Source organism: Dryobates pubescens, chromosome 8 (assembly GCF_014839835.1).
Source record: "Dryobates pubescens isolate bDryPub1 chromosome 8, bDryPub1.pri, whole genome shotgun sequence".
NCBI lineage: Eukaryota > Metazoa > Chordata > Aves > Piciformes > Picidae > Dryobates > Dryobates pubescens.
Window position 1 is genome coordinate 19835069 of NC_071619.1, and position 26794 is coordinate 19861862.

At 45.4% G+C, this 26794-nt stretch overlaps 1 protein-coding gene across 1 annotated transcript in view; it reads right to left on the reverse strand.

Moving 5' to 3' along the window:
- NDST2 (N-deacetylase and N-sulfotransferase 2) overlaps positions 1-26794 on the reverse strand; it is a 50427-nt gene that overhangs the window by 6215 nt on the left and 17418 nt on the right. Inside the window, exons 2-9 of the mRNA XM_009897651.2 lie at positions 17900-19296; positions 10481-10568; positions 10140-10294; positions 8482-8667; positions 7963-8091; positions 2882-3064; positions 2012-2108; positions 639-762 (exon numbers count right to left, since the gene is read on the reverse strand). Coding sequence (XP_009895953.2) covers positions 639-762; positions 2012-2108; positions 2882-3064; positions 7963-8091; positions 8482-8667; positions 10140-10294; positions 10481-10568; positions 17900-18892 — 1955 coding nt within the window. The 5' untranslated portion in view covers positions 18893-19296. The remainder of the gene's footprint in view (positions 1-638; positions 763-2011; positions 2109-2881; positions 3065-7962; positions 8092-8481; positions 8668-10139; positions 10295-10480; positions 10569-17899; positions 19297-26794) is intronic.

Genomic DNA, 26794 nt, shown 5'->3' on the forward strand with positions numbered 1-26794 from the left:
AATGCCTCACTGTCACACAGGTATGCCTCAGAGCCATGCATGAGGGACTGCAGAGTTTAAGCTTTGGGCAAGAAACACCTGTGTTTCTCTGCCTGGAAACTGGTATGGTAGTGCCAGTGACACTAGAATCTCTCTGCCAGGTGCTAACACTTTATCGTAACTGCATGCTTTTACAGGTAAAGGTCAAAGTATGCACATGGATGTTGGAGCCAGAGCAAGGAATGTAGTGATGGCTCTAAGTCTAAAGGGCTCAGAACAGCAGGAAGGTTGTCCCCACTGTACTAACTGTCGTAAGTCAGAAACCACAGAGAACATTTTTATGAGCACATTGTTGTCTGTTTTGCATGTCACAGGAAAAAAAACCTCATGACAGAAGTGCATTGAACAAAGACTCTGAAGTTTTAAAGCTTAACCATGCCTAGAAGTCTTCTGGTGAACAGTCAGTAAAATCAGAAACTGCCTGTCCTGCTCCTGGGACTAAGCAAGTGGGGCTAGCACGAAAATAGAGAACATACACTGAGCAGTAGCAATGAAAACAGCTGTTCAGTAAGAGAGAAGCTACTGAGGTGGACATGCAGTGATTCAAGAGAAGACAGGGGTGCACCAGATCACAGAATACAATACATCAGAGTTCTTACCAATCAATGCCTTTATGATAGTTAGGTCCATTAAAAAACTGTATCTCCTCAAAGGTAGATGGACTTGGGAAGTTACTGGTGACAGCTGGATGCATAGTCAAGAAGAAGTGCACAGCTGTTGTACCTGCAACAGGAACCAGATAATGGGACTTGGGCCACACATCGGACTTGGCTGAATACAAAGTCTTACCTACACTGCAAAAACAGCCCCCAGATGGGCACACTCCTATCATGCATTCTTTAACTCATGCAGGTTGCAGCAGCAGTGACACCAAGGATGCTGGGACTGAGCTTGACTGAGCAGTTCAATCCCATATTTCATCTTCTGCAGCTGATTTAAGTCACCTCCTTATCATGACAGCTGCCACACCCATGTTGGTTACCTCCATGCCTTTTTTACGGTGCTGGCTCAGCCACGCTGTCATGAGGCAGAGCCCACACCTGCCAAATGGGAGGTGGCCTGGGCACTGCAGGACAGTATTGTACGTTCGGGAAGGATATGTGCTAAATTAGTGTCCTTAGATGAGAATTCAGCTGGAGTTGCCTCGGCCTGCCTGTACATGTTTTCCCTTTACCACATAGAAACAGACAATCCTGCTCAGCACACAGCTGTAGGCCTCCAGGAGCAAATAAATCAGCTGAGAGGGGTTTTTTGCCACATCATTGCAAGCAGCTCGGACCACGATACAGGAGGGCTCATGCTGTGCACACACCAACCGAGCTTCACAAAGGCAGCGGACAGCAGCCTGACTGGGACAGGCTTCTTTCCAAGGCCAGGATGACTGCTGTGCATGGCTGGCAGCTGCTGTTCCACTGCGCTATAGAGAACACCAAAGTTTGAAGACCTGGCTTTGGCTGAAGAGATTTTGCTCTCTTCAGCCTGGATGGGGCTCTTCAGTACAGTATATACTGTCATGTTACTGCCATACACAGCGATGCAGCAGTTAAGAGGTCAGAGAAAAGAGGATCCCTGCCTCCCACTGACAGTGACATGGAGCATGCAGTGGGTATATAGATCTGTCACAATACAAGCACTAGGAGGCTTTCATCATCTCCCTTGCTAAGCTTGAGTTTAGTCCAGCTGGCAGTTTATGTCGTGACACTGAGAGGTCTTGTTTTTTCTGAGCTTATATGGAAAAGTCAAAACACAAATCTGCAGGTTCTGTAGGTCACACTGAGCCAAGCAAAGTGCTAGGGTGCAGAGTACTGACAGACTTGCCAGAATCTGAGATTCTCTGACACCCTCTGCAGCCGTTTGGCAGCTTGCACCAAGGGCAGAGTCAGAGGTCTACAGCACTGACCTTCCCAGCTCTCCTCTCTGGAGGAATGAGATGGAAGCTGCAATCTATCTTTAGATAAAGTATTCACATTACCAGTTTTCTGAGGTCCCACGATGAGGAACTTCGGCAGTCGATCGCATGTTTTCTCTTTGGACCAGATATCCTTGTGCCTCTTATCATCGCAGGGATTCTGCAGCACAAGTGACAGGAGTAAGCTTTACCACAGGAGCTAATGGAAAGGGACGAAAAGCTGGAGGGCCAGCCCTCTTTAGAAAATGCCATTAGCATATGAAGAACACTTCACAGCCACATTGCTCTGCCAGGCATCATGTTTACATACAAACATGGGGAAATGTTTTCAAAAGCTCCAAAGTGAGATGGGAGCCAAAACCTCTTTGAAAGCCTGAACTGTAGGCCATGCCCTATGTAGCCATGATGGGCTGGGCCACCATGATAGAGCTCAGCATCTGTGAACTTCTGGCAGAGAGACAACTCTATCACCTCCAGTTCATTTCATCTGTTTGTTACCATGCAGAGAGCTGCTGCACTGGGATAAAATGGAATAAGCATGCTTTTCTTCAATGAACATGAATCCTGCACTGTGAGATTACTTTCAGATTAATCACATTAACAAGCCTGCAAGCTCTTCTAGCACCAAACATAACTATGCACACTTAGTGTTTCACAGCAGCAACTCTCTCATGATCCAGTGCTTATAAGCCTGCTCCCTACTCATGACAGCCATTCTGGTCTCCAAGCTCACATCTCAACCATGTCCTACTGCTCCTACTCCCCACCCCTTCCACCTTGCAATTTGTCACTTGCAGCTTCAAGCCACAAAGGTTAAACCTAAAAGTTTTATGCATTACCATTCTGTGCTCTGGATCACAGTCTTGCCACATTTTAAATGTGGGTCATACCTCCTGGAAAAACTACTTGGAGTGGTTAAAGCTGTCTTCTCACCTGCCACAAAGGATTCTTCTCCTGGGGAAAGATTTCAAAGTACTTCTTTGCAAGCTGGACAGGGGGCAATGTTTGCAAGCGAAGGTTGGTCCAGCACTGCACAAACTTGACCAAGCTCTCAAAAGTGTACAGTCCCAGACGGTCATTCCCATAGTTGGACAAGTGAGTCATGAAGATGCTGATCTGAGAATAGGAAAGAGATGGGATACTGGTAAATCACCTAACAGTACCACTTTCTCTAGCTTGCCTCAGCAAGAGGCTCTTCACATCTCAGACTGTGCTGGCTGTCTGGGTTGATGGATACCATCTGCCAGGATACAGCCCCGCCTTGATGGAAAATGAAGTAAATGTGCTTGCAAGAGAGGAGGAACACAGGCTTCTCATCCCCACCTGAGAATGGTGTGGGGGTGACACCCGGGCCCTGGATGCGTGGCCAGAATAGTTTCAAAATTCCATTCAAGTGGCTCCGGGACATTTAAGGAAACAAGGGTTAGTCAGTGACTCTCTCCCAGTAGAAACTTTGTAGAGCCTCTTTCATGGGAGAAGAGGGGCTTCCCTCCCTCTCCCCGAAGGCACAACCAGGGCAACTTCTCTAGCTGTGGTGCCTGCTGAAGCAGAGGAGCAGGCAGGGAAATGGGCAGCATGCTGCAGCCCGTGGCACGGCAGCACAAGGGACAGTTTTCACAGGAGTTATTTCTAGGCCCACAGCCTGTCAGCTTTCATCTGCTTTGGAGCTGACATCTCAGGTGTAAAGGAACGAATGGCAATTCACACTTTAAAATACAAACATCTGAACAGGGGTGCAGAAAGACATTGCACTAGGACATAGTCGTAGGAACAGATACCAGCTGATAAGGTTTTGTCTCACAAGGGCTCTGCCAAGCATGAGGATGTAAACCCCCAGAGTGAATGAAAGTGGCACTGAGCACCCACAGGTGTGCCCCCAAGCAGAGCAGTGCTCAGGAGCTGCTGTGCTATCTCTGCCTTGCCAAGCCATCTCTTCTCTCATGCAGATTCATTTCCCTTCTGGCTGTTTTTCAGTATTTTTACTTTCAGAAAAGAGAGCAAAAGATTGCTATCAGCTTGACTCTCGAGTGTGGCTTTCACAGGTTCCATGGAACTGGGCATCCCAGTGCCCACTGCTGTAACACAACAGCAGTTTATCAGACACAAACCACACCACCAATACAAGTTAGTGCAAACCAGAAGAATACTACTAAGGCAAATGTAAGAATTACTGTGTGAATGATTTAGTGCTCCCTGCCCACTGTCTGCAGGTTGAGGAAGTAGACCTCAGACACAACAGGAACAACCATTGCTGCACTGTTCAAGGCTAGATTCTGATGATGCCAGGTACAGTTAGCAGGAAACAACAGGCTTCCCTGGCAGGGGGCAGGAATGGCTTTCCCACTCACAGTAGGGAAAGAGCAAAAGGAGGAAGGAGGAGACAGATGGTCTTGAGATGAAGACATTTGCTAGCACTGAGGAGGTCCAAATTCAGTTTTCTGCCCAGTGTCACCACAGAGTCTCAGTGTGATGAGAAGTACTGACAGGTAAGTAGCTTTTTGTGCCTGACCCATGCCCAAGACACTGCAAAGTAAGTTTGATCCTGTCCATAATGTGCTCACACCACAGAATCTTTCGGTAAGCAACAGAAAACAGTGGTAGAATTCTGGGACACATGAAAAGTAAATGGAGTTAAAGATTTATCCCATTTGTCTGTCCATGAATCTTTCACTTCTGGTTTCCTACTGAGCTGACAGAGAGGCCCTGCCAGACAGTCTCTGGCACCTATACTTCAAAGAGCAGCATGTGCTCAGTGCTGTGGTGTAAAAAGGATGTGCTAAATACAACACAGAGCAGAGGACAGAAAGACCTTCTGCTTAACTGCCACGAAGCACATAAGGTGGCAAAAGTATGTGTCTCATGTTGTGTTTTGCCTATTTACAGGAGCCACCGGGAAGGAGGTGTGACAGCAAAGGGTGGCTTGTCTTTGACTTGCTAGTGAAAGATTTAGAGGAAAAATTTGCTGCATGAAGTGTCTGTCTCACTGGCATAAAAACAACTACTGCAGCAGGGAGGATGGAGGTAACCACCTGGGGCCCCTTGAAGATTTGCAGAATAAAAACCCAGCCTGCATGGGATCCAGGTTAGCAACTGTGCCTCAAGACCGACTACATTTGGTAAAACTGCTCACAGAGGTAATGCTGTCACTGGCAATCAGTCCCAAGCAACTGGATTTAGAAGACAAGCCAAGCTCAACCAAAGAACCATTTCCCATGACCATGCAGTCATATCCTGTAACACACATGCACTGTTTAATGAGGACTGGCAGCTTGCTCTGCCTTGTGACAGCTACTGCTGCCACAACAGCTCTGAGCAGTACCTCTGTCTTTAGCTACACTCAAGTCCTATCTCTCTCTTCCTTCCATCCACACTCAGTGACCCTGGGGACTGGCTTGGTAATAACACCTTCCTCCTCCCCCGCTCCTTTCCACTGTCAGTAGGCCATGGCTTCCCTTCCTTTACACTGAGGAAAGATGAGAGGAAAGGTCACACAGAGCCTAGACAGGAGGGTATGAGCATCCTTGCAATACACGTCAAGCAGCTGTGGGCACAGCAGTAAGCTGTCTGTTTAGAGTGAGCAGGAGTGTTTGAGAAGTGATCAGTGGGTCTGCTGAACATCAAGCTATTCTCCTTTCTGACATCAGATCTTGTTCACTAGTCAGAAGATCAAACATCTTCTGTTTGCACTGTGGAGTTAATCATACACATACAGGCTTGGAAGCTCCTGTATGCATACATCCACTCAAAGGGAGCTGGAAGCACCCAAAAAGACTGAAAGAACCTAGTCCAAGACTGCCACAGATCACTGCTGGGGCCACAAAGCTGGCCAGCTTTCTATCAGGTCTGGGAGATGGCTTTATCACTGAGGGGAGAATGCAATGATCTGAGTCACTGTGTAAACATGAGCAATGAAGAGGAGCTTAAGAGCACACTACTCCAGTGCTGACAGAGAAAAATGTCCCACTGCCAAAGGAAAGCAGAAGTGTAAACATTGGGAGCATGTAAAGGCGCCTGAGAGTGGTTTAGAAGTCACAATGAAGAGTCAATAGTAAATCTGGCAAGCAAGCTCATCCTCTACCGGACCACAATCTTCCCAAACATTTTGGATCACAGACCACTGCCAGCTGTTTTGACCATCACATGCTTATCAGTAAATTTTAATGGGTAGCACTAGACACTCTGTTTCTACAAATTCCTTGGCACTGCCTTAGGAGGCTGTGAGAACCAGCACTGATCTCTGGAATGCAGTCTGGCAACTGGTTTTCCACGAGAAACCTAGAGCTCTAAGTTTTACAGTGGCTATTTCTGCAGGCATTCTTATGCCTGATCTGACAATTATGAAGTGGGACAAGGTGGAATTCATCTAGTATACAGGAAGAGAAGCCCAGAAAAGACAGCAGTTTCTTTCCACCTGACCAATCACTCCATATGTAATGGAAAAACTACTATAGACTTAGATTAAGCAGGTAGATTTGGTGGTTATGTGTAAAGATAGAAATTCTGTCTCAGGTGATAGGGACAGAAGGCTGGCTTACAGAGTGGGAAGTATGAACTCCGACAGCTTTTTAGCTAGGGCTATTACAGACCCATACCTTCTGCATATCTCATACAGCAAAACAATGCTGGTCACACACTAAACACAAGGCCTGTGGTAAACTACAGGCTGGCTGTGTGATGCACCCAGAGCATATTGTGAGTGTCTTCTCACTATCACAGTTCTAGGAGTAGAGAGGCACTAAATACTAGAAGAGAGAGCTCACTGAGGGAAGAAGCTTGATTTTCCAGTTCACTGAGCCTCAGCAGCCCCAACCATAAGTGGCTAAAGCTGAGTATCCAACCCTGCAATCAAGATGCAAACAAAGGAAGGGATGAAAGAAAGCATCCTGGTGAGCACAGCCACAAATGTTACATGACAAATCACACTAACAAGTAGACTGGGACCAGTACCCAAGTGTTTCCACCTAGGATGCTAGAGAGAAACAACCTACTTTCTCTCAGATCTGCTTGCTTGGCTTCTTGCCCATATTCAGGCACTGGTGGAAAATAGGTATAAAGGAGAGGTAAGAAGATAAAAATCTGGAAGTCATGAGAAAAGTTTAAACATCATTGTACTCATGAGTGGCTACAGAGGTAGATGTTATAAAATCACTATCTAAACCTGTCAGGGCAATGTTCACTCAGGAAAAGGGAGGACAAAAGGTGCCAAATACACTTTAGTAAGAAAAAAAACACAGGTGCAGCATAGCTGGAGACGGCTACAAAGCTTCATCTCCTAATTCCATCCATTCAGAATTTTCTAAGAATGGCTGGGGTTTTCTGTGCCTCTTGCCACCTGGTACATCTTCCCAGCCTCAGTGCAAAACGAGAAAATCATGTGATTTGCCATCCATGGCCAAGAACTGGGAAGGAACTGCAGAGTGTTGAAAATACATTAACTTGGTGACTTGATGGAGCTGTCAAGTATTGAAAGGGAAACAGAACACCTGCATTAGACCCAGATCCCCCCAGAATGCCTTAAGCCAACAGCTACATCACACACAAAAAAGCATGCAAAGATCATTTCAAGTGTACACATACTGAAAGAAAGGGGAGGATGCTTCATAATGAAAGCACAAAGGAAGCAATTATTCTGGACAAAACAGTGAGCCAGAGAAGCCAACAGGCAGCAATGTGTGTGGAACAGAGGGAGGCAAGGCACATCTCATTTCTGATTCATGAAGATGCAGCAACCATGGTAGTGCCACTCTATGTTGGGCCACGCTTAGCATGTCACCCTGGCCAGATCCCTGTGGCGTATTGCACTTCTCAAGACTCAGTACCAATGCTTCCTTCACAGCATGTAAAGCAAAGCAGCAATAATTAGCAAGTAGTTCCTTGGCCCTCTTTCACATCTCCTTAGCATCACACTGGAGATGGATGGTTATACTGACTCTCCCAAAAGATCTAGTCCTTTCCCACATCAGGCACATAAACTGAGACACCCATGCACCAATCCCTTTTTCAGATGAGCTTACTGGGTTCAGGAGCACTGTCAAGAAGAGTTCACCACCACGAATGCTCTTGTCCAACTCCTTTGAGCCACCAGGATATTCATTATAGAAGATAGTGTGAGTAAAAAGACCACAGGTCTGTCGAGGCAGAACCTGTCAATTTCAGAAAAAACAAAGTGAGGTAAGAGGCAGATGCAACAGAACCTAAGCATCACTCTATGGATCAGTACAAAGAGTAAGGGACATAAGGGACATAGGTTTAGGGGACTCAATATTCCTCCCAACCATTTACTTATCACAGTGCGAACAAGTCAGTGGGATCTTAGTTTAATCCTATGGTGCTTGCATTTGCTCTCCCTTCTTTACCAACCTCTGAACTGCACAGAAAAACACAGAAACTGCCCTTAGCCAAGTCTTTTCTCTTTGTGTGACTTAATGATTTTGGAAATACTGGTGGTATCATGATTCATCTCTCTGATGCAGGTCACTGGGAGACTGTCCCTTGGGTAGGCAAGTGAGTTCCAGTCACACAGCTGTGCTCACCATGATTCCATTATGGATGAATCCACGCCGGTATCGAGCGGGCCGGAGGTGTGGGTATTCCTCTGTGCTCGTTACCTGGATGCTCCACACTGATTTCCATGCCTCATACAGCTGCGTGTGGACAGGATAAACCCCAGAATGATGGGGGGCTACAGCGTAGCCCAAGTCTGTGGGAATCCCATGCTCCTGGAAACAGAATATGCAGCTTGATCATTCAATACTTGACTAATATCCTTAATAAGGATATTTACATAATATCCTTAACAAGGATCATGTTTAGCAATAGACCCCAAGATGGAGCAAGGTGACAGAGTAACACAAAAACTCTCTGGACTGGGAAATCTGTTTTACAGATCTATAGAAATACAAGGATGATTCTGTATCAGTAAGCATATCCAGCACTGGAAACAGCTGTAAGAGTGTCTTGTAGCTTGCAGGTGTGACAAACCAGATTAATAATGGTTCCTTGGCTACTACAAACTAATCAATAGTGTTAAGTGACACATCTCACTCCCACAATGCCCAGATCTGAGTCACTAGTGAAGGAAAAAAAACCAAACTTCCTTCACAGATATAAAAGGAAAGGAAGATGATGCCTGGGCTCTGTCTTGTCTCTAGCAGTTCAAAGGAAAAGCAGACAAGAAGCAAGACACAGTTAAGGGTAAAGATACAGGGCCTGGAGCTATATAAAAGTGACAGGAAATATCTGAATGCAATGGTTTTTAATTCAACTGTGTAGTTCTGGTAATAATGCCAATGATGATGGCTCTGCCCTGGTGATGTACACTAAACCCAGAGTCCCACAGTGAAGCAGCAACCTTCTCCTTCCCACTGCTAGCCTGTTTTATGTTAAATGTGTAATTGTGTTCTGTGCTTTGTCTCTTTGCAAAAGAGTGCACTGTTATTTAACCAGGAAAAGAGGCTTGAATTGTTTCTATAATGCTGCAACTCTGCTCTGAATTCAAGACCATTCCTGATCTGTGTGTGTCATGGGAACACAAGACAGCAGCCTGCTATTCCCAAGGGGATTTCCATCAAAAGAACCAAACTAGAGGTGAAGAGGACATTTCTTTTCAGAGAAACATGTATGCTATATTCAGCTCTGGACTGTAAGCATCAAACAGACATTGTTCCACCAGTGCAGGATGTTCAAGGCTTCCCCTCTCCTCTGTCTAAACACAGGGAATTTCCTCTCGACTTCCTAGATAAGTAACTGCAGCGTTGTCCAGGGAGGCCAGAAGCAGGGCTGTGAGCACACAGGGCACTTTGTACTACTGACCAGGTGACTTCTTTACAAAATCACAGTGAATAAGGATGGAAAAGAAAATGCTTTCTCGCTGCTACACTTTGTAAATTAATTTGGTGTGGATGGCAATACTACAAATTCACACCTCAGCAAACAAGAGCCTTGAGATTTGCATCCTGAAACAGAGTGGAGCTGCCTGGGGCCATTCAGGTGGCAGGAAACACTTCCCATTGTGCAGGACGGCACCCAAATGGTGTTTCTTGCCTGAAGACAGCAGAAATCACGCACCAGTTTAAACTTTCAGAACTGCTTTTCTTAAAAAGAGCTGAGCAACTCGACCAGTCTAAAACGGCTGTTCCAGAAGAAGACTGTTTAAGGGTTAGTACTGTAAACAAACTGTGATGACCCTTACCACAGCAAACTGTTTGTTGAGCTTCATCTGCTCAGCTAGTACAGTGACATTGTGGAAAAGATGAGGCTGCATGTGACTCCACATGTGAGGAAACCACCAGAACTCCTTCCTGTGTTTGAGCAGCATGTCATCTCCTTCATCTTCCTCATCTGTGCCTACAGACAGCAGAAAAAGAAGTAAAAAACCAAAAGGCAGAATAGGCATTCAGTGTTTCAAAGCAGGGGCTAATTCCCTGCAATGCTGAACTGCTCCAACAGAGAATCAAGTTCTAACATGTTACACACACACACACACACACACACATCCGCCCTCCCCAATATGGGAGCTGTACACAGGCTTACCTGTATGGTAGAATTTCCCTGAGAAGCCCAGGTTGAAGGTGAAATTTGGAACTAAAGTTCTCATCTTATTCTGGGTGCTCAGCAAAGCCTGTGTAAATGAAAGGAAAAAGAAATACTCATATTCAGTTGCTCTGTAGTGTTTCTCTGTGCTCTACTGGTGCCCAGTTCGGTCTAAAGAATCTAACAGGGCATGGGGCTAAGGCATTGTTGCCTGTGGAGTGAAACAGAGTAGCCAGGTGCTCCATATACAAAGCCTTTATTTGAAGTCCTGCTATACTAAAATGATGCCATTTTAAAGCCACAGTCAGATGATGCTCTCTACTTTAATATGAAAGACCCCAAGTGTCTGTACTAAGGCAAAGGGACTGAAAAACAAACCAAACCAAATCAAAACAAAACACAAACCCCCCTCTCACTTCCAAGCAACAGATCCCTTCCCTCTTCTGGGTTCAACCTTAATGCTCCATTCCTCTGCCATGTTGGCTGGGATTTTGCTACTGAACATCTTGCCTTTTCTCTGAGCCTATGTGATAAAAAAGTAAGGTTGGGGCAGCACATGGTGCACAGTCAAAGGAGGGAAAAAAAAGAAAAAAGGGAAGGTAAATACTATTTGAGCAGTAACTAATAGATCCAAGGGGAGGCAGCTTTTATTTAATGAGGAAAGGTGGATTAGCAGAACTCCCATACAAAGAATTCTATGGTGGCTTGCAGGGATCCCTGGCTCTGTGTCCTTGCAAAGTGCCAAAACCCTTTTGCAGCAAGGTGGTTTCCTAGGTTCTGGAAAGAGAACTTGGGTGAGCTGACATTCAGAGTCATCACATCTTCTACAGGTTCTCTCTTGCTCACTTATGTCTGCTTTGAATGTCTGAAGTAATTACTATAAGTGAAGGGATGAAACAAGGCTTGTGCCACAAACCCCAAGGTCCAGCACTGCACAGAGTAAGACAGCAGACAACCTTGGCAGAAAAAAAAAGCCAACCCAGGGGCTCGGTATGTCACAGACAAGACAAGACCTAATTCCAGTCACATTTTGTCTGCTGGAAAACAACAGATAGAGAGAATCCTTGAGATGCATGCTCTGCTGCTACCTGCATGCTTTAGTGAATGCGTCACTGGTGCAGCTCCCTATGGGAGAAGCTCTCATTGAAATGAGGAACTGGCAGTAGGGGTGTTGGCAAGTGGCAGAGATGGTCCTTGCCCAGGTGGTTATTTAACTTTTAATGGCTTTTCCAAGACAGCAATGGATGGGTGGCTGCACCAAGGAGAAGGTGATGACCACTCAGCACACTTGGGCCAGATACAATACACAAGAGGCAACTTGGCACAATTACTGGGGAAAGGACACAGACTTTGCAAACTGTGTGGGAAAGATGAGCAGATCCTTCTGCATCAGCTACCCAGCTCCAAGGAGCACAGAATGCTACAATGCTGCCTTCACACAATTCACACTCTATAGGCATTGTTTGGCTACACTGCACCCTAGGTGGTGAAAGTGCATTCACAAATGCAGACTCCTTCAGTGGAGGTGCCAGCCTTGATACCCACCAGTTAAGGATACCCTGAGAAATCCCCACTGTCACTAATATATCAAAGCAGTGCAGGCCAAGCACTCTTCACATTAATTTAAAAAAAATAAATTATTTCTTCATTTACTTCAATCACCCATCCACTGCAAATGTACCTTGGAGCAAAGAAGTTAAGCTGTTTCATTCCCAAGGCAGGCAGCCCATGGCCTCTCACACACAGCAAGGTGGGAAGAACAGATGGATTATTTCTGCAGCGCTGCTGACACTCTCAATACACTCCTTTCAGACTTGTCCTTAGAGATGTACAACTGTGACATCAAATGCAGACTGGGACATATTTGAAAGATCCCAGGTCCTCCGTGGCCACATGCCTACCACAACCTTACCCCAGTGCCCATCTAAGAGTAGTGTTTTGAGGAAAGTATAGCCATGACATCTCCTACAACTTATCACAAACACAGGGAGAGCTTTTAAAACGTGGTATGCCAGCAGTGTTGATGGCTGACGCCTCCTTTGCTGAGGCTCAAGATCCAGAACAGGCAATGGGAGGTCACCTTCTCACATGTAACTCCTTAAGAATGGGGACTCATTCCACAAATCGGGGAGTATAGACTAAGAGCTGTACACCTCTCTAAAGAGAAGCACCTGTCTATTTAGCTGGATGACAATACCACAGCAAATTTGGGACCAGCACCTGGAACACATCACCCAACATTTTAGACGGGAATGTGCCATTTTTTTGTCTGCAGAGCTATCCCAAGCCTCACTGCTTCTCCCTGCTGTCCCGAAAGGCACACCTAACTCCTCACACTTGGGTAGGAAGGTAGAGAGAAGAAAGACAGTGGTTAAGAGGCTTAGCATTCCTCTGCAGAGGGAGATTTAAAGTCTGGCTGGGGTTACCATGACTACACATCTGTCTGATGACAAATCTCAAAAAGCCCTTCTCCAGCAGCCACCAATTCTTTGTGTCCAGGGAGGGACCAAGCAAGAGCCATGGGGGCCCCAGAAATTCTGAGTCTATGAAGCCTTGCAGAGTCCTGCTTTCTTGGCAGTTTGTCACCAGTGTGTTGCTAATCACGAGCCGTCCCTCTGCGGATGTCCTTTGCACAGCCACATCCATGACACGGCACAGGTTTAAAGAAGCGTCTTTCCCTTGCACAGGACAAAAGAGATTTAGGTGCTAAGGAAAATATTAGGAACTTTGTTTCAACAAATTATGCATTCATTGCTCCTTAGCACATTGGTTCAAAGAGGCCTGTGAGCTGCAGTGAGGTGAATCAATACAGATGTGGCAACAGGTGGGGAAGATGACACTTTGCTCTGCTCTGGCATGTCGGGTTTATATTTTCCAACTTCCATTCCAAAAATCCTTCCAAGATGCAACCAAGCCTACTAGCTAGACAGAACAGCCCCTCCCCTGCCCCCAGCTACACCCCCTGCTAGAAGCTCAGCCAGGCCCTTCTCAGGAAGGAACAGATGGGGTCTTCAAGAGATTGCCAGCACTGTCCACCAGAATTGATAAGCCACATCAAGGCCAGACCTGCTTCGTGCTTGTTGCAGTCCATCAGAGAATATCCTCCGCAACTCACGAGCTGCGTTTTTGGAGGCTTTTAGTACTTAATTGGGGTGGCTGTGCTGCAGGCCTGAGTCACAGACCTCTCCATTCTAATGCACATTTCTGGTCACAAAGCAAAAACAGTCTAAGCTTCACTCTGATGTTTGATGCCCATTGCTTTAAAGAAGTATTTTTTACAATCTCATATGATGTTTACTTCCACACCAATGTCAGAAGAAGTTTAAAATAGTGCTTTTTGTTGCAACACATAAAAAAATACAAACCTGTAATATTTCACTGATAGATCTGCAAAGATTTACTCAACAGTCACTGCAAGCTCTTGACACCATCCAGTGAAAGATAAGAGCTCTCTCAAAGGGGTTAAAATTCTAGGAGCAAGAAAGAAATCATGGGAAGCCACAGCACCCTGAGTGTACCCTCTTTATCTTATCTTTAGGGTCTAGTCCTTGTCATCACAATAATACTTCATACTAAGCCTTTAAGCAACTCTGCTTTTTTATCTACGGAAGTTTTAAGTTCCAAAAGTCTTTGTACAGATTTTATCTTTTTCATACCAACCCTACCTATTACCTCCCCTCTATCTCAGGTCCTTCTAAAAAGGGGCAAAATGGGGAAAGACAAGGCTGAGAGTCAGATACTAGAAAGAGAAGATACCATGAAGCTAGGAAAACAGTACATGGACAAATGAAGAGCAACATGATATAACATGGAGGAAGAAAGCAGAGTGCTTTGACAGCCTCTTCACAACTGTCAAACATGTTCCAGAAAACCCACCTTCTTCACACGAACTGCCCTGTGGATACTGGGCAGCACATTCTGAAGAGATTTTCTGCCGTTTTCTAATGGCGCTGGCATAGCTCAAAAGAGCACCACCAGAAGCGAAAGCATTTGTGGTTCTGATAGTGTTAGAATCAGGAAGGTAGAAACTGCTGAGTATTTTCATTTCAGGTAAGATCGTCATCTACAATCTAGAAAGAAAACAGCTGGCTGACAGCCACCCTCACCAGATTTTCTCTCTTCCACCCTCACCATTCGTAACCCAAAATGAAATGACTGTCCTTGATTCTCACTGAGCTTGCTCTCAGACTTGCTAGCAATGACTGCTCACTATTTATGTCCTCGCAATGATTACCAGCAAAACAGACAAAACCTCATCTACTTAATCTTCTTTCCTCATACCTAAAGACAACCAGGAAGGATGATAAAAGCCAGATCCTTCTGCTTATCTTTGTTGGTCAGTTTTACGAAGGGTTCCTAAATTCCAAGGATTACGATTTTAGAAGAGACTGAATGTGGAATAATTGAGAAGAGATTCTCTGAGATTTTGTTTTGTTAATTATGTGCAGCTTAAATCTCTGGTAAATTTTACAAGGGAAAAATGTCTTCCTTCTGCCATTTCCAACTGTTTCCTTTCAGCTGAGGAACACAAGCTCCTGCTGCAGCCCTTTATCAGAAAGCGGAACTGAAGGGTTATCATCTTTAAATATAAGCAAGCACGATTCCCATTTTTCTGGTTAGGGAAGAAAGCTGTTCAGCTCTCCGTTAAGCAAATAAAATTATTGCTCCTCTCACACAGGACATCTACCATGGGCATGCATTTGATCAAATTATATTCAGCACTTTCTTTTAATAGTCATTTTGTCCTGGAAGCTCTCTGAACGTGGACCTGCATATGGCAAACAGGCTCACTGGGACAGCAGAGTCAATTTTACACCTTCACACAACACCCAATCTTCAAACTGCTGCCCTGACCACTGTAATCTAGGCTTTAAGATAAGGAGCTGTGTGTTGAGATAACAGCCCTGAAAGAGAGCTTTCATATAAAAGGCCAAAGAAAATGCCAGCTGTTCCGTCACTATTATATCCCCTTCTCTCCCCATGGGGAGAGGCTATCAACAAAACCATGCAGTTATTTCTCGCTTTTAAAACATAAAAATTCATTAACCTCTCGTGGCTCTGCAATCAGAGAGCTTCTTTTAAACGGATAAATCTGGGGTTTATCTGCTTTGCCTGAGATTCTCTGCTTACTGATCACAGATTATTCCTCCATTTCACCCTGTTAAAACCTATTCTATTCTATTCTAAAGCATCTTTTGGAATTATCTTGTCTGGGTTTGTTTTCAACATCACTAGCACGGCCTTTGTTTCCAAAAGCTTTGGGCACCTATCTCCTATTTTCCCATGTGGGTCGGTAACCTGCACAAACACTCAGAGAGGTGACTATCTCTGCTGGTTGTGGACTAGAGGGTGCAAGGCCTGCTTAGGACTAAGGTAAGATCGTAAACTTTCAAAAAACCCAGAACTGTTGGAGCATTCCAGCACCTCAAAACACAGGGACACTGCAGTGAAATGAAGAAAATGTTAGCATTTTCCTTAAATAAGTATGATACACAACTGTTTCATTTTTCTATAGCTGTCTGCTTGAAAACACTTTTCTTATACTTGTTATGGTCAAAGGTGGCTCTGGAGAATGATTAAAGAATGAAGCAAATAAAATAACGACATGCAATTAATTGAAGCTGCCTCAGGCATGCAGCTTCAAATGAATTGAAAAGATAAAGCTACCTCCCAAGACAGTGCAAGGATTTCCTTTTCCCCAAGCTAAACCTGGGATCAGAAGCAGAACTTAAAATCTCTAAGACCTGAAAAAATGGAGATGGACTGAGACAACTGGGGCTGCTTAGTTTGAGAAGAGAAGGCTGAGAGGGGATCTTATCAGTGCTACGTGTATCTGGGGGGTGGGTGTCAGGATGACCGTGCCAGCCTCTTTTTGGTGGTGCCCAGTGACAGGACAAGGACCAATGGCTACAAGTTAGAACGCAGGAGGTTCCACCTCAACATGAGGAGTCATTTTATGGTGAGGGTGAGAGAGCACTGGAACAGGCTGCTTGGAGAGGTTGTGGAGTTGTCTTCTCTGGAGACTTTCAGTGTTCCTGTGTGGCCTACTCTAGGTGGTCCTTCTTGGCAGTGGGGTTGGGCTTGAGGATCCCTGGAGGTCTCTTTCAAGCCCTAACATTCTGTGATATTTTGCACGGATGCATAAAACCCGTAGAACAGGTAGTAAGACTCCTAGTGAGGTGGAAGAGTGCTCTTAGGAGGATGTAACAGATGAGGTTCAAGTAAAGGGATGTATGTACAACATTATTTTGTTTTCCACCCTTGCCTCAAATGCCCTCAGATGCAAGGTTAAAAGTTGTCCCACTTTGGAGTTGTCTTGGAAACATGCTTAGCATGCTTGGCAGCTGCTGTCACAGGCTTATTATCATAATTTCTGGTACCCATGGAATTAAATGCAGGACCTATCTAATGGCAAGTGCTAAATGGGAATCCAGAGTGAAAGGCCCAGGGCCTCATAACTCTGTAACAACCTTGGTACACTTGGAGAAACAGGCAGAGCACCTGCTGTAACAGCTACTAACCAGAATTGATGGGGAAGTGGCAAGTCCTTGGCTCCAAGAGGCAGCATATGTACACGTCATGAGACTTGGGAGAACACTCTATCACATACTTTCAAGGAGAACTAGAAGGGGCACTTCCTTTCTCGCCTTCTTCCTACCTGTTTTCTCCTTTGCCTTTCTTACTCTCCTCTCCTCCACAAAATCTGTCTGTATCTTTCCCACATCCTTTCCTAGTAAGTCACTGTACTACTCAGGGAACTGTCAAGAAAAGCAAACCAGAAAGATGGCATCTCTTTCCCAACTGTGAGGCAAGAGACACTGTTCTCATAAAGGTTTGGTCTCAGCATATTTTCCTGGTGAATTTTTGGACATTCCCTGCCCAGGGACACGGGTTGTTGATGGAAGAGCAATGAAGGGTTAAATAAAATAGTTCTTTTCCCACTTTGGTTATGTCCATAGACATAGACTGTAACACTTTACACTGCAAGAAGTGGCCTACAGTTTTGCAATGTATTATAGACAGTTTATACATAAGAGATAGAATACAGTTTTTCTATCTATTCTATGTATTCTAGCACAACTAGCCTTTTCCTTTTGAAAGGCAGAGTTTACAGCTACAAACAGCTTAACAGAGAAAATCTGCATTTACCTGGTTACTGGATTAAAGAGACAGGATAGGCCACCACAGGCATCCTCCTCTCAAACTCAGACAAGACAGCTACAGGTCTCAAAAGCAAAAATGCTCCATTTAAACCTGAAAAACTGTTGAGAGCATCACATCCAGTGACTCAGCATCTATGCAGCCTACTTCTGTGTTTAAGACAAGAATGACTGCAGCAATCAACTCTCAAATTAAATGTAGCCTTGCCTTTCCTGGCATATCACACACAAAAGACAGTTGTTATTCTGAGGATTTTACCTCCACGTCAGACACCTTCATGCGAGTGCCCTCTTTCCCCACAAATATATCATCAATGTCGACGAGGATATAGCGATCAAGCGTGAGACAGAGGCGCTTGCCAGTCAAGTAGGCAATTGCATCCACGAAAATGAGTTTGTGCAGCCAATAATTGAGATTATTGCCGAAGAGAACCCGCTGGATACCATCATGCAGACCGAGATCCTGCACCACTGTGGCATGCAATGCTTTGTGGGTGGCCAGGTGAGGAATAGAGTCTGAGGACTTTGTGCTGGCCAACAGTACTGGCTCATAGGTGCTGTGGTTTGACTGGAACACAGTCCAGTCATCACCAGGCAGGGGACCCTGCTCTACCTCATTAGCCCGGGTGACATAGAGCAGGGGAGCACTTGGGTTGATGTGATAGTCCCGCAGCCCCAAGTTGGAATGTAGGAAAAGGGGGAAACCCTTGAGCTGTGCACTGAGCAGGCTGTTCTCATTGGCTTTGAAAAAGCCTATAATCCCCACTCCATACTCTACACAGTATTTGTCCAGCAGCTCTCTGTTCCAAGCATCGAGGTTCACATATTTAAGGATGTTCTCATAGATAATAAGAGCATAGCGTCCTCTATCTTTGTCTGTCAGAGTGGGCATATCCCCTTTGCCAGGGGCAATCTCTGTCCTATATTTAAACCGGCTAGATTCCAGGATGGCCACTATTTCCTGACCCAGTTGGGAATAAATGCTTTCCACAAAGACTAGCACCACAGGATCTGTGCGTGAAGTGTCCACGGATTTTGTGAGCCTCCAGCTGGCTTGCGGTGGGATCAAGACACGGTGCTGGTTGCTGCAGTCACTGAAGGGCAGGGGCGGCGGCTCCTTGATTTTAGGGCTGTTAGTGACGTAGTAAGCCAGGATGCACATGGAGATCAGGCTGAAGGCAATGAGCAGCAGGATCAATCTGTGGAGCTCCAGCTGTCGCACGTGCCGCACTACTTTCCACAACTGAATCATGGTGAGGCGGGCTGCCCACCCCCGCTCACGCTCTGCACCCACGGCTCTCTTGAAGTCTCCGGTGCTGCCGTGGCAGTACCCAGCAGCAGCTCGCGAAAAAGAAAAAGCAGCTGCAGAGAGAGACAAAGCTAAAGCAAACAGCTACAAGGCTAAGCTCCCAGGGATCTGCCATTTATCTCAAGTAACCATGGCCCTCAATTCCCATTGCTCCTTTATCTGCTTCCTCCTTTTCCTCTCCTCTCCCCCAGGAAAGTCTCTTGAAGAAGCGAGGTTTCATGAATCTTGTCTCCAACAGCAATCAGTCTGTCATCCCCTGCACAAGTGGTTTCAGCTCAGCCTTCCCAGGTGTCCTGTTTCTCATTTCGCTGTTATGCATTCACATGATGGCAGCTTCTCTTTGCATCCTGCAATTTAAAAAAGAGAAAGTCAATTCCCAGAATGGACTCGTGGTATCTGACAGGTTTGAGATGAAATGTCAGGATCGTCAGGCGCTGGGTGGGCAGCATCGCTCTCCCATCAGCAGGCAGACCTGTTCCCTGAAGTGACACACGCCCTTGTGCGGGGGCTTGGCAGAACAGCCCTAACAGCCTCTGGAAGAAAGGTCCTGACAGGGTGCAGGGACTCACTATTTGCCCTGGGTGAGATTCTCACACGCTACAGCAAACAGAACTGGGGTACCTGACCTTCCCACACTCCTCTTTATTCCACTGAACAGAAAACATGAGTCTCTTCTGTTCTAGCCCATAGTTCACAAAATCACAGAACACCAGGTTGAAAGGGACCCCGAGGTCATCTGGTCATAGTGTAGTTTCAATGAGACTGCCCAGCACCCTGTCAAGCTCACTGCTTCTCTTGGGAGATTATTGCAATGACTAACTGTTCTCATTGTGAAAAATTTTATCCTGGATTCCAATTTCCCCAGGAGCAGCTTGTACCTATTGCCCCTTGTCTTTTCCATGTGACTCCTTTTAAAAAGGGAGTCTCTATCCTCCTGGTAGCCACCCCTAATGCACTGGTACATGGTGATAAAGTCTCCCATCAACCTTCTCTTCTCAAGGCTCAAGAAAGCCAGATCTCTCAGTCTTTCCTCATACGGCAGGTCTTGCAGTCCTCTGATCACTCTCATGGCCCTTCTCTGGACACTTTCCAGCCTGTCTGCATCTTTTTTGCACAGCAGGGACCAAAGTCATATGCAGTACTCCAGGTGTGGTTTCAAAACTAACAAGAAGAGGGAGCGCTCACGTTCTGTCTTGCCCTGTGCTCACACTAATGATGATGCATCCAAGTCCTTGTCAGTGACTTAAGCCCTTGGGATATGGCTATCCTGAATCCAGACAGCATGATGCCTCAAATTCCCATCTCTCCTGCCCCACAGCTCCCACCTTCCATGGTTCCCACTCCTCTCTACAAGGCCATCCCACTTGTCCTGGGAACTCACATTCTTCCAGGCCTCTCAAAACATAGCTTTGGAGACACATTGTCCCTTAGGCACCACAGTGCTGGGGAGCACAGGGTGCCTGTGCACTGTACACCAAATTGCTGTCAATTGATCCAGTGGCAGCTGGAAAGAAATCATCTCCTGAAACCTTCCTCACCTTCCCTCATACACCACTGAAGAGCATGAGGCCAGCCATAAATAATAAACAGCACAATGTAAACCAGAGTTGATCTCAAATACACAAAAGCTTCTTGTTACTAAGCTCCCTCACCTCCTGCTTTGTGTTTATGACAGCAAACTATTTCACCATATGTTCTTCCAGGATAAAACTCCCAACAAAGCCAATAAACTCTAAGCCATCTAAAATGTAAACACCAGGGAAAGTAACTAAATTTCTCCTTGGTTTAAAACTAAAATAAGATCACTGTGTATCATTTGCTCCCTTCCTACAATTGTGACTTACCTACCACAACAAAACCCAGGTGTGTATTGCTTGGGATACAGGCAGTTTTTGGTGGGACACCTGCTGCCCCTTCCACCACAGTGCAAAGACACCCTGAATTACAGATGCTGCTCACCATGTCAGTCAGACCCAAAATGAGCTCTCTGTAAAGAAAGCTAAAAAGCCTTTTCTCTCATACACCCAGACCCCTGCAGGCATGTGCTCCACCACACACAATCCCTCAAACCACCTGCTCACCTGGCATAGCTTACAACTCCAGGAAGCACAAGAGTAACAATAACAAGAAAGCACTACCAAAACAGTTCTTTGTCCCTGCTACACACTTCCTGTTTCTGAGCCCTTTTGTTACTAACATTCTGGTAAATTAATACACATTAGCAGACCTATTTGCCCATAAGTTTAAGACAGACACAAGGTATTTTTATATAGTAAACTCAGGAGTTTTACAACTAGCACCACCAGAAAAGAAACTATTTACAAGACAGATGCTTATTTCATAATGTGCATTACCAAAGAGAAAAGATTCTGAGTCAGGGAAAATAGCAGTTCACAATGAGGGAGGCCCTAAGTCCCATTCTGAAGATTCCCATCAGGCTGTTTTCCAAACTGCTGGTGCACAGCTTGAAGAAGAGGGGGGGAAAAATGAAGCAGATTTTATATGAAGATATATAACATTGCTAACTTACTTTGTGACAGCAGATTGAAAAGACTCAGAGTGCTCTTTACACAAGTCTTATAATAAACATTAAGTATCATCTCAAATAATGTCTATGCTAAAAGCTCAGCTGAGCAGGGACTGGCTTGTGTAGAGCACAGTGAAACTTTAGCCTCAGTGAGGTCTTCAGAATAGCTGTGCAGTGTAGACGTAAAGCATATTCCAGAAATAATTTTGCAGTGGAGAAACTGAGACACAGCAAATCTTATTGAAGGTCACACTGCAAGGGAACAAGACGAATCAAAAACGTCTCTGTTCCCTGGACTCCAAATGGATTGAGTATCCATTCCCAAATGGCTCCCTGTAATGACAAAACTGGCTTTGGAAATTTCAGTTCAGGCAGCAACAATAAGCTGTGTTTTCTTCAACACAAACAATCACCTTTCAGTTTTGCCTCTACATACTGTTAACTTTGTATCAGAAAAAACAAGGGAGAAAAGTGGACAAATTACTACGGGAAGATGTTATCCTGGTTAGAGTTAGAACAGAGTAATTCTGACCAGTGATTTTACTTTTCAACTCGTCTCTTCTGATTAACTACACTTTCTGCAGTTAATGGCAAATTTTCACACAACATCTTCTTCTAGTAGCGATAGCACTGAATGCTAACAGTACCAAGGACTGGCATGCAGACCAAGGTCACTGCTCAATCTTGTGTACTATGTTGGGGGTCCAAAGCAAATGGCCGCACCTGCAGGGAGGAGTGGACAGTTCAGGTGACCCTAAACTGATCTACAAGATATTCTACTCTATATACATCAGATTCAGTATAAAGCTGAGGGATCACAAGGGTCAAGCTCTCTTCTTCAAGTTTCTTTTACAATTCTTAAGTGTTTCCCCTCATTCCCTTTCTTTTCTCCTTTGGGAAGGGAGAGGAGTTAATAGAGCGCATCTGTCACTCGTTTGTGTTCAACACAACCCTAGCCCTTGAGAGCTACGAAAACCAGAATTCAGGTATGTTTTATCCCTTTTTTGTTTGTTTGTTTGTACTGAGTGCAGCATATAGCTTGTAATTCCACTTCAATTCCAGGGCATTAGCACAGTACCCAAGGCCATGTGTCACCTTTCAAAAGCAACCAGGAGAATAACCTTTGTAGCTCCACAATGAGTCTCATCTCACTAACTCCACAAGGAAGGCCCCAAAGTTAGCCATGCTTGTGCTCAGCACTAAAGCTCCAAAGTCACATGAAACGGCAGAGGCAGGAGACAGCAGAGGCAGAATTCAGCAGAGCTGAGAGAGGTCACATAGAAACATATAATAAATGCTGTATTTTATGAGTGAATCTCCTCGTGAATACACAGCTTCAAGTATCCCAGCTGCTCTGAGAAGCAGTCTTCATTCTGCTCCCGTGCATGCAAAATACTCCACTCAGATTCTTATATGATTGATTGACAAGACTGAGAATTGTAAGTCAGTATGTTCCCAAAGAGCTCACATCCTCTTGCTTTTAAATCCTATTCAATCAAATAGAATAATGAGACTATTCTGGATTCAAAGATTCACTATCTTAACATGTATTAGACAATTAGTTGGTTTTCTAGGAAAAAATAATGTAAAGAGGAGCTTATAAGCTCAGGAGCCCATGCATCACTTGCAGGAATTTACAAGCAAGTGTTTCTGGGACAGAATTTGTACCACCACGGTAATAGTAAGAAAACCAAGGCTATGTTGACCTATCCAAAAGCCTGGCAAAGTACTGTACTACTTTTACGATTCAACCTCTAAAACACCAACCTGGAAAATACTTCTCTTCCCTGGTTATGCTTGCTCACCTCTTCAACTACGTTTTTATTGTTGAACCGAAGCTCGCTCTTTGCAAAGAGCTGTAGCTTCAATTTCCTGGTTATTAGTTTAAAGATGAAAATTACAATCTGCAAAATAAGGATGAAACCAGAGTTTAAGCTAGGCTGCCACACCTGCAGTGCCCAGCTGAGGGGCAAGACGGAGAGAAACACCCTTTGCTTGGCACTTCTGAATCACAGCAGTGTTTTGATAACAATGCCTCCATTCAAGCCTCTCACGAAGCTCCCAGACAAACCCCCATTTGTTACAGGGGTGAGCTCAAACCCACAAATTTTCCAAAAAGGCCTGTAGGAGATTGCTGCTGAGGAATCTGTCAGCTCCAATCTCTTTAACAAGGCTTCACAGCCAGAGGGCACGCCATTTGGCACACTGTGCATTTAGCTCTTTGGGGACCACATCAGCTGGTTTAGGTTCAAATGAAAAGAAAAAATAAAGCAGCAAAACAAATATACCGACCACAATTCACGTTAAAAGGTAAGAGAGCTGTCGGAAAGCACCCACACCCAGAACACAAAGCCCAGAAAGATCTGTAACAGAGAAAGAAAGGGGGGGGGAAGAAAAACTATACTTAAAATTCCTCAGTCTTAAAGGAAAAGGAAATACCTGTGTCCTCTTTTAAGATCAAACTCCTTGGAATCTAACACCATCCAATAAAATGTTTATAGATTATTTAAGGCCCATTCTGAACTCCTGCCAGGACTGCCCGAACGCGAATTGCAGGAGGTGGCAGTCGGAATGCACAGCAAGGATGCAGTGTTTCACTGGTACAAGGACAGGCTCAGCAGTTTCCTGCCCTGCTAGAAAAGCATCACTAGATCAGAAGGCATCATCTGTGAGGTCAGCTATCTCACGAATCACCAGCATTAAGACAAACTTGGATATTCTGTTTCCTAGTAGTATACAGTGTGCATGTGAAACACAAGCCATTTTGTGAATTATCAGCTGCTAAGCCACATGGCACTGATGTGACATGAAAGCAAGATAACAATCAGAATTGTGTAGGTTTGATGTCTGATCTCCAGATATTTCTGATGGGTGGAAATTTTTGTGGTGAATTAGTACAAATGCTCAGGACCTGTGCTTACCCAAAACCAGTGACCAGATTATTTGTATTTGGGGCTGCTGGTAACTTCCTACCAAGGCACGTGGAAGATAATGGGTGCCATTTGACATTTTTATCAAGAACTTATATCACACAAGCTCCTTTCTAGCTGAGCCACAGGTCTTACCACCCTAAAACCCAGTGTCACGAGTACATTTCCCCAGTCCTTTCTATAATTCATAAGCTAATTCCTCTTTCTGGAACACGTGGGGGCTGGATCTTGCCTACGTACACAGCAGCTCTAATTCAGAGGTCTTTCTCCAGCACTTCCTTTGAGACGGTTGTTGCCTTGGGCCCCAGAGGGACTGCAGTAATTGAGTTACACAGTAATCAGAGAAGGAACCTGATTGATTTTTCAACCCACTCCACTTTAATGGTGTCATCATGACCAAAAAAAAATCCTCATTAGTCTGCTTGACCATGAGACACCACAGCCCCTCCCTGGTCTGTGCCGGGGTAGAATAGCATAGCACAGCATAGCATAGAATTAACCAGGTTGGAAGAGACCTTTGATATCATCGAGTCCAACCTATCATCCAACACTATCTAATCAACTAAACCATGGCACCAAGCACCCCATCCAGTCTCTTCCTAAACACCTCCAGTGATGGTGACTCCACCACCTCCCTGGGCAGCACAGTCCAATGGCCAATCACTCTCTCTATGAAGAATTTCTTCCTAACATCCAGTCTAAACCTCCCCTGGTGCAGCTTGAGACTGTGTTCTCTTGTTCTGGTGCTGGTTGTCTGGGAGAAGAGACCAGCCCCCACCTGGCTACAACCTCCCTTCAGGTAGTTGTAGACAGCAATAAGGTCTTCCCTGAGTCTCCTCGTCTCCAGGCTAAGCAACCCCAGCTCCCTCAGCCTCTCCTCATAGAGCTTGTGCTCCAAACCCCTCACCAGCTTTGTTGCCCTTCTCTGGACATGTTCCAGCAACTCAACATCCTTCCTAAACTGAGGGGCCCAGAACTGGACACAGGACTCAAGGTGTGGCCTAACCAGTGCTGAGTACAGGGGCAGAATGACTTCCCTGCTCCTGCTGGCCACACTGTTCGTGATACAGGCCAGGATGCCATTGGCCTTCTTGGCCACCTAGGCACACTGCTGTCTCATGTTTACCTACTATCAACCAGTACCCCAAGGTCCCTTTCTGCCTGGCCGCTCTCCAGTCACTCTGACCCCAGCCTGTAGTGCTGCATGGGGTTGCTGTGGCCAGTGTGCAGGGTTTCTGTATGCCGGGCCTCCAGATACAGCCCCCCTCTCTCATGAAGGCAGGGAACCTGACAAGTATCATTAGCAAAGTGCAGCGAGCCACTCGAAAAGCAGTGGAACCTCAGGAGAATGTACACTGCTTGCATTCCACATATTAGATACAAAACCCAGTGTGGTAATTACAGCCACATTGTAACATCATTGCCAAGCAAGCTCATTTTTGGTATATGAGTGTGTTTCAGCTGGCACCTATGGCCACTCAAATTCTGCAGTGAAAGACTGCCCAAGGAATACAAAACTCAGATCAAAGACAGAAGAAACCCTGACGGTGCCCATGCCGGTCTGACAGACAGGCTTGCAGCCTCCAGACAGTGCGTCAGCAAGTCCCTCTGCAGGCCTCTTTAGCTATAGACCTGTGGCAAGCCAGAGAGCTGCCAGCTGGCCAACAGGCTTCAGCTGTGTCAGTCTGATATAAGAGGAAAAGACGTGAGATGAAGTAATAATTATTCTTTTCTATGATCATCTCCAGACAGGTATGTAAGCTTACACCTCTGCAAGAGCAACAAACTGCAGTCCATGCTAAACAGATATGCTTGAACTCCTCTCAGCTCAGCCTGGTGGAAACCCAGCTGCAGACTTGAATTTACCCTTGTGACAGTGCAGTCAATTTTGAAGGCACCATGGAGGCACAGAGATGGAAGAGGCTGACTCACATTGCCAGGCTGGCTCTGCAGTGAGATGCTCAGGGATTCCATGACTCCTGCAAGGTTCCTGCTGCTGGGATACATGATATATCCCTTCCACTGACAACCTAGTAGGCTGCAGATCTTTGTTTCATTTATAGTACAAAAAAAGAAAAAAAAAATCCCAAACACAACAGCGTTAGTCCTTCCCATCCCAGTTACAGAGGCATGGTTCAGCATCACCTGCTAGCAACAAAAGCCAATCCTTTCCTCTGAAAACAAAAAGCTCCCCCTTGTAAGAGCTTTCAGGAAATCTGCTTTTCAGCTCCCTTCCTTCTCCCCACCATTCTACAGTCACTGCTCGGGGTTACAACAACTGACTCGTTCTCAAAAGCAAAGGAGTATAAAACTTTTACACTGAGGTACTCCCTCAGATTAAAAGCACCAAAAGCCCCTACATGTTGCTCTGTCTCACCACAGGACAAC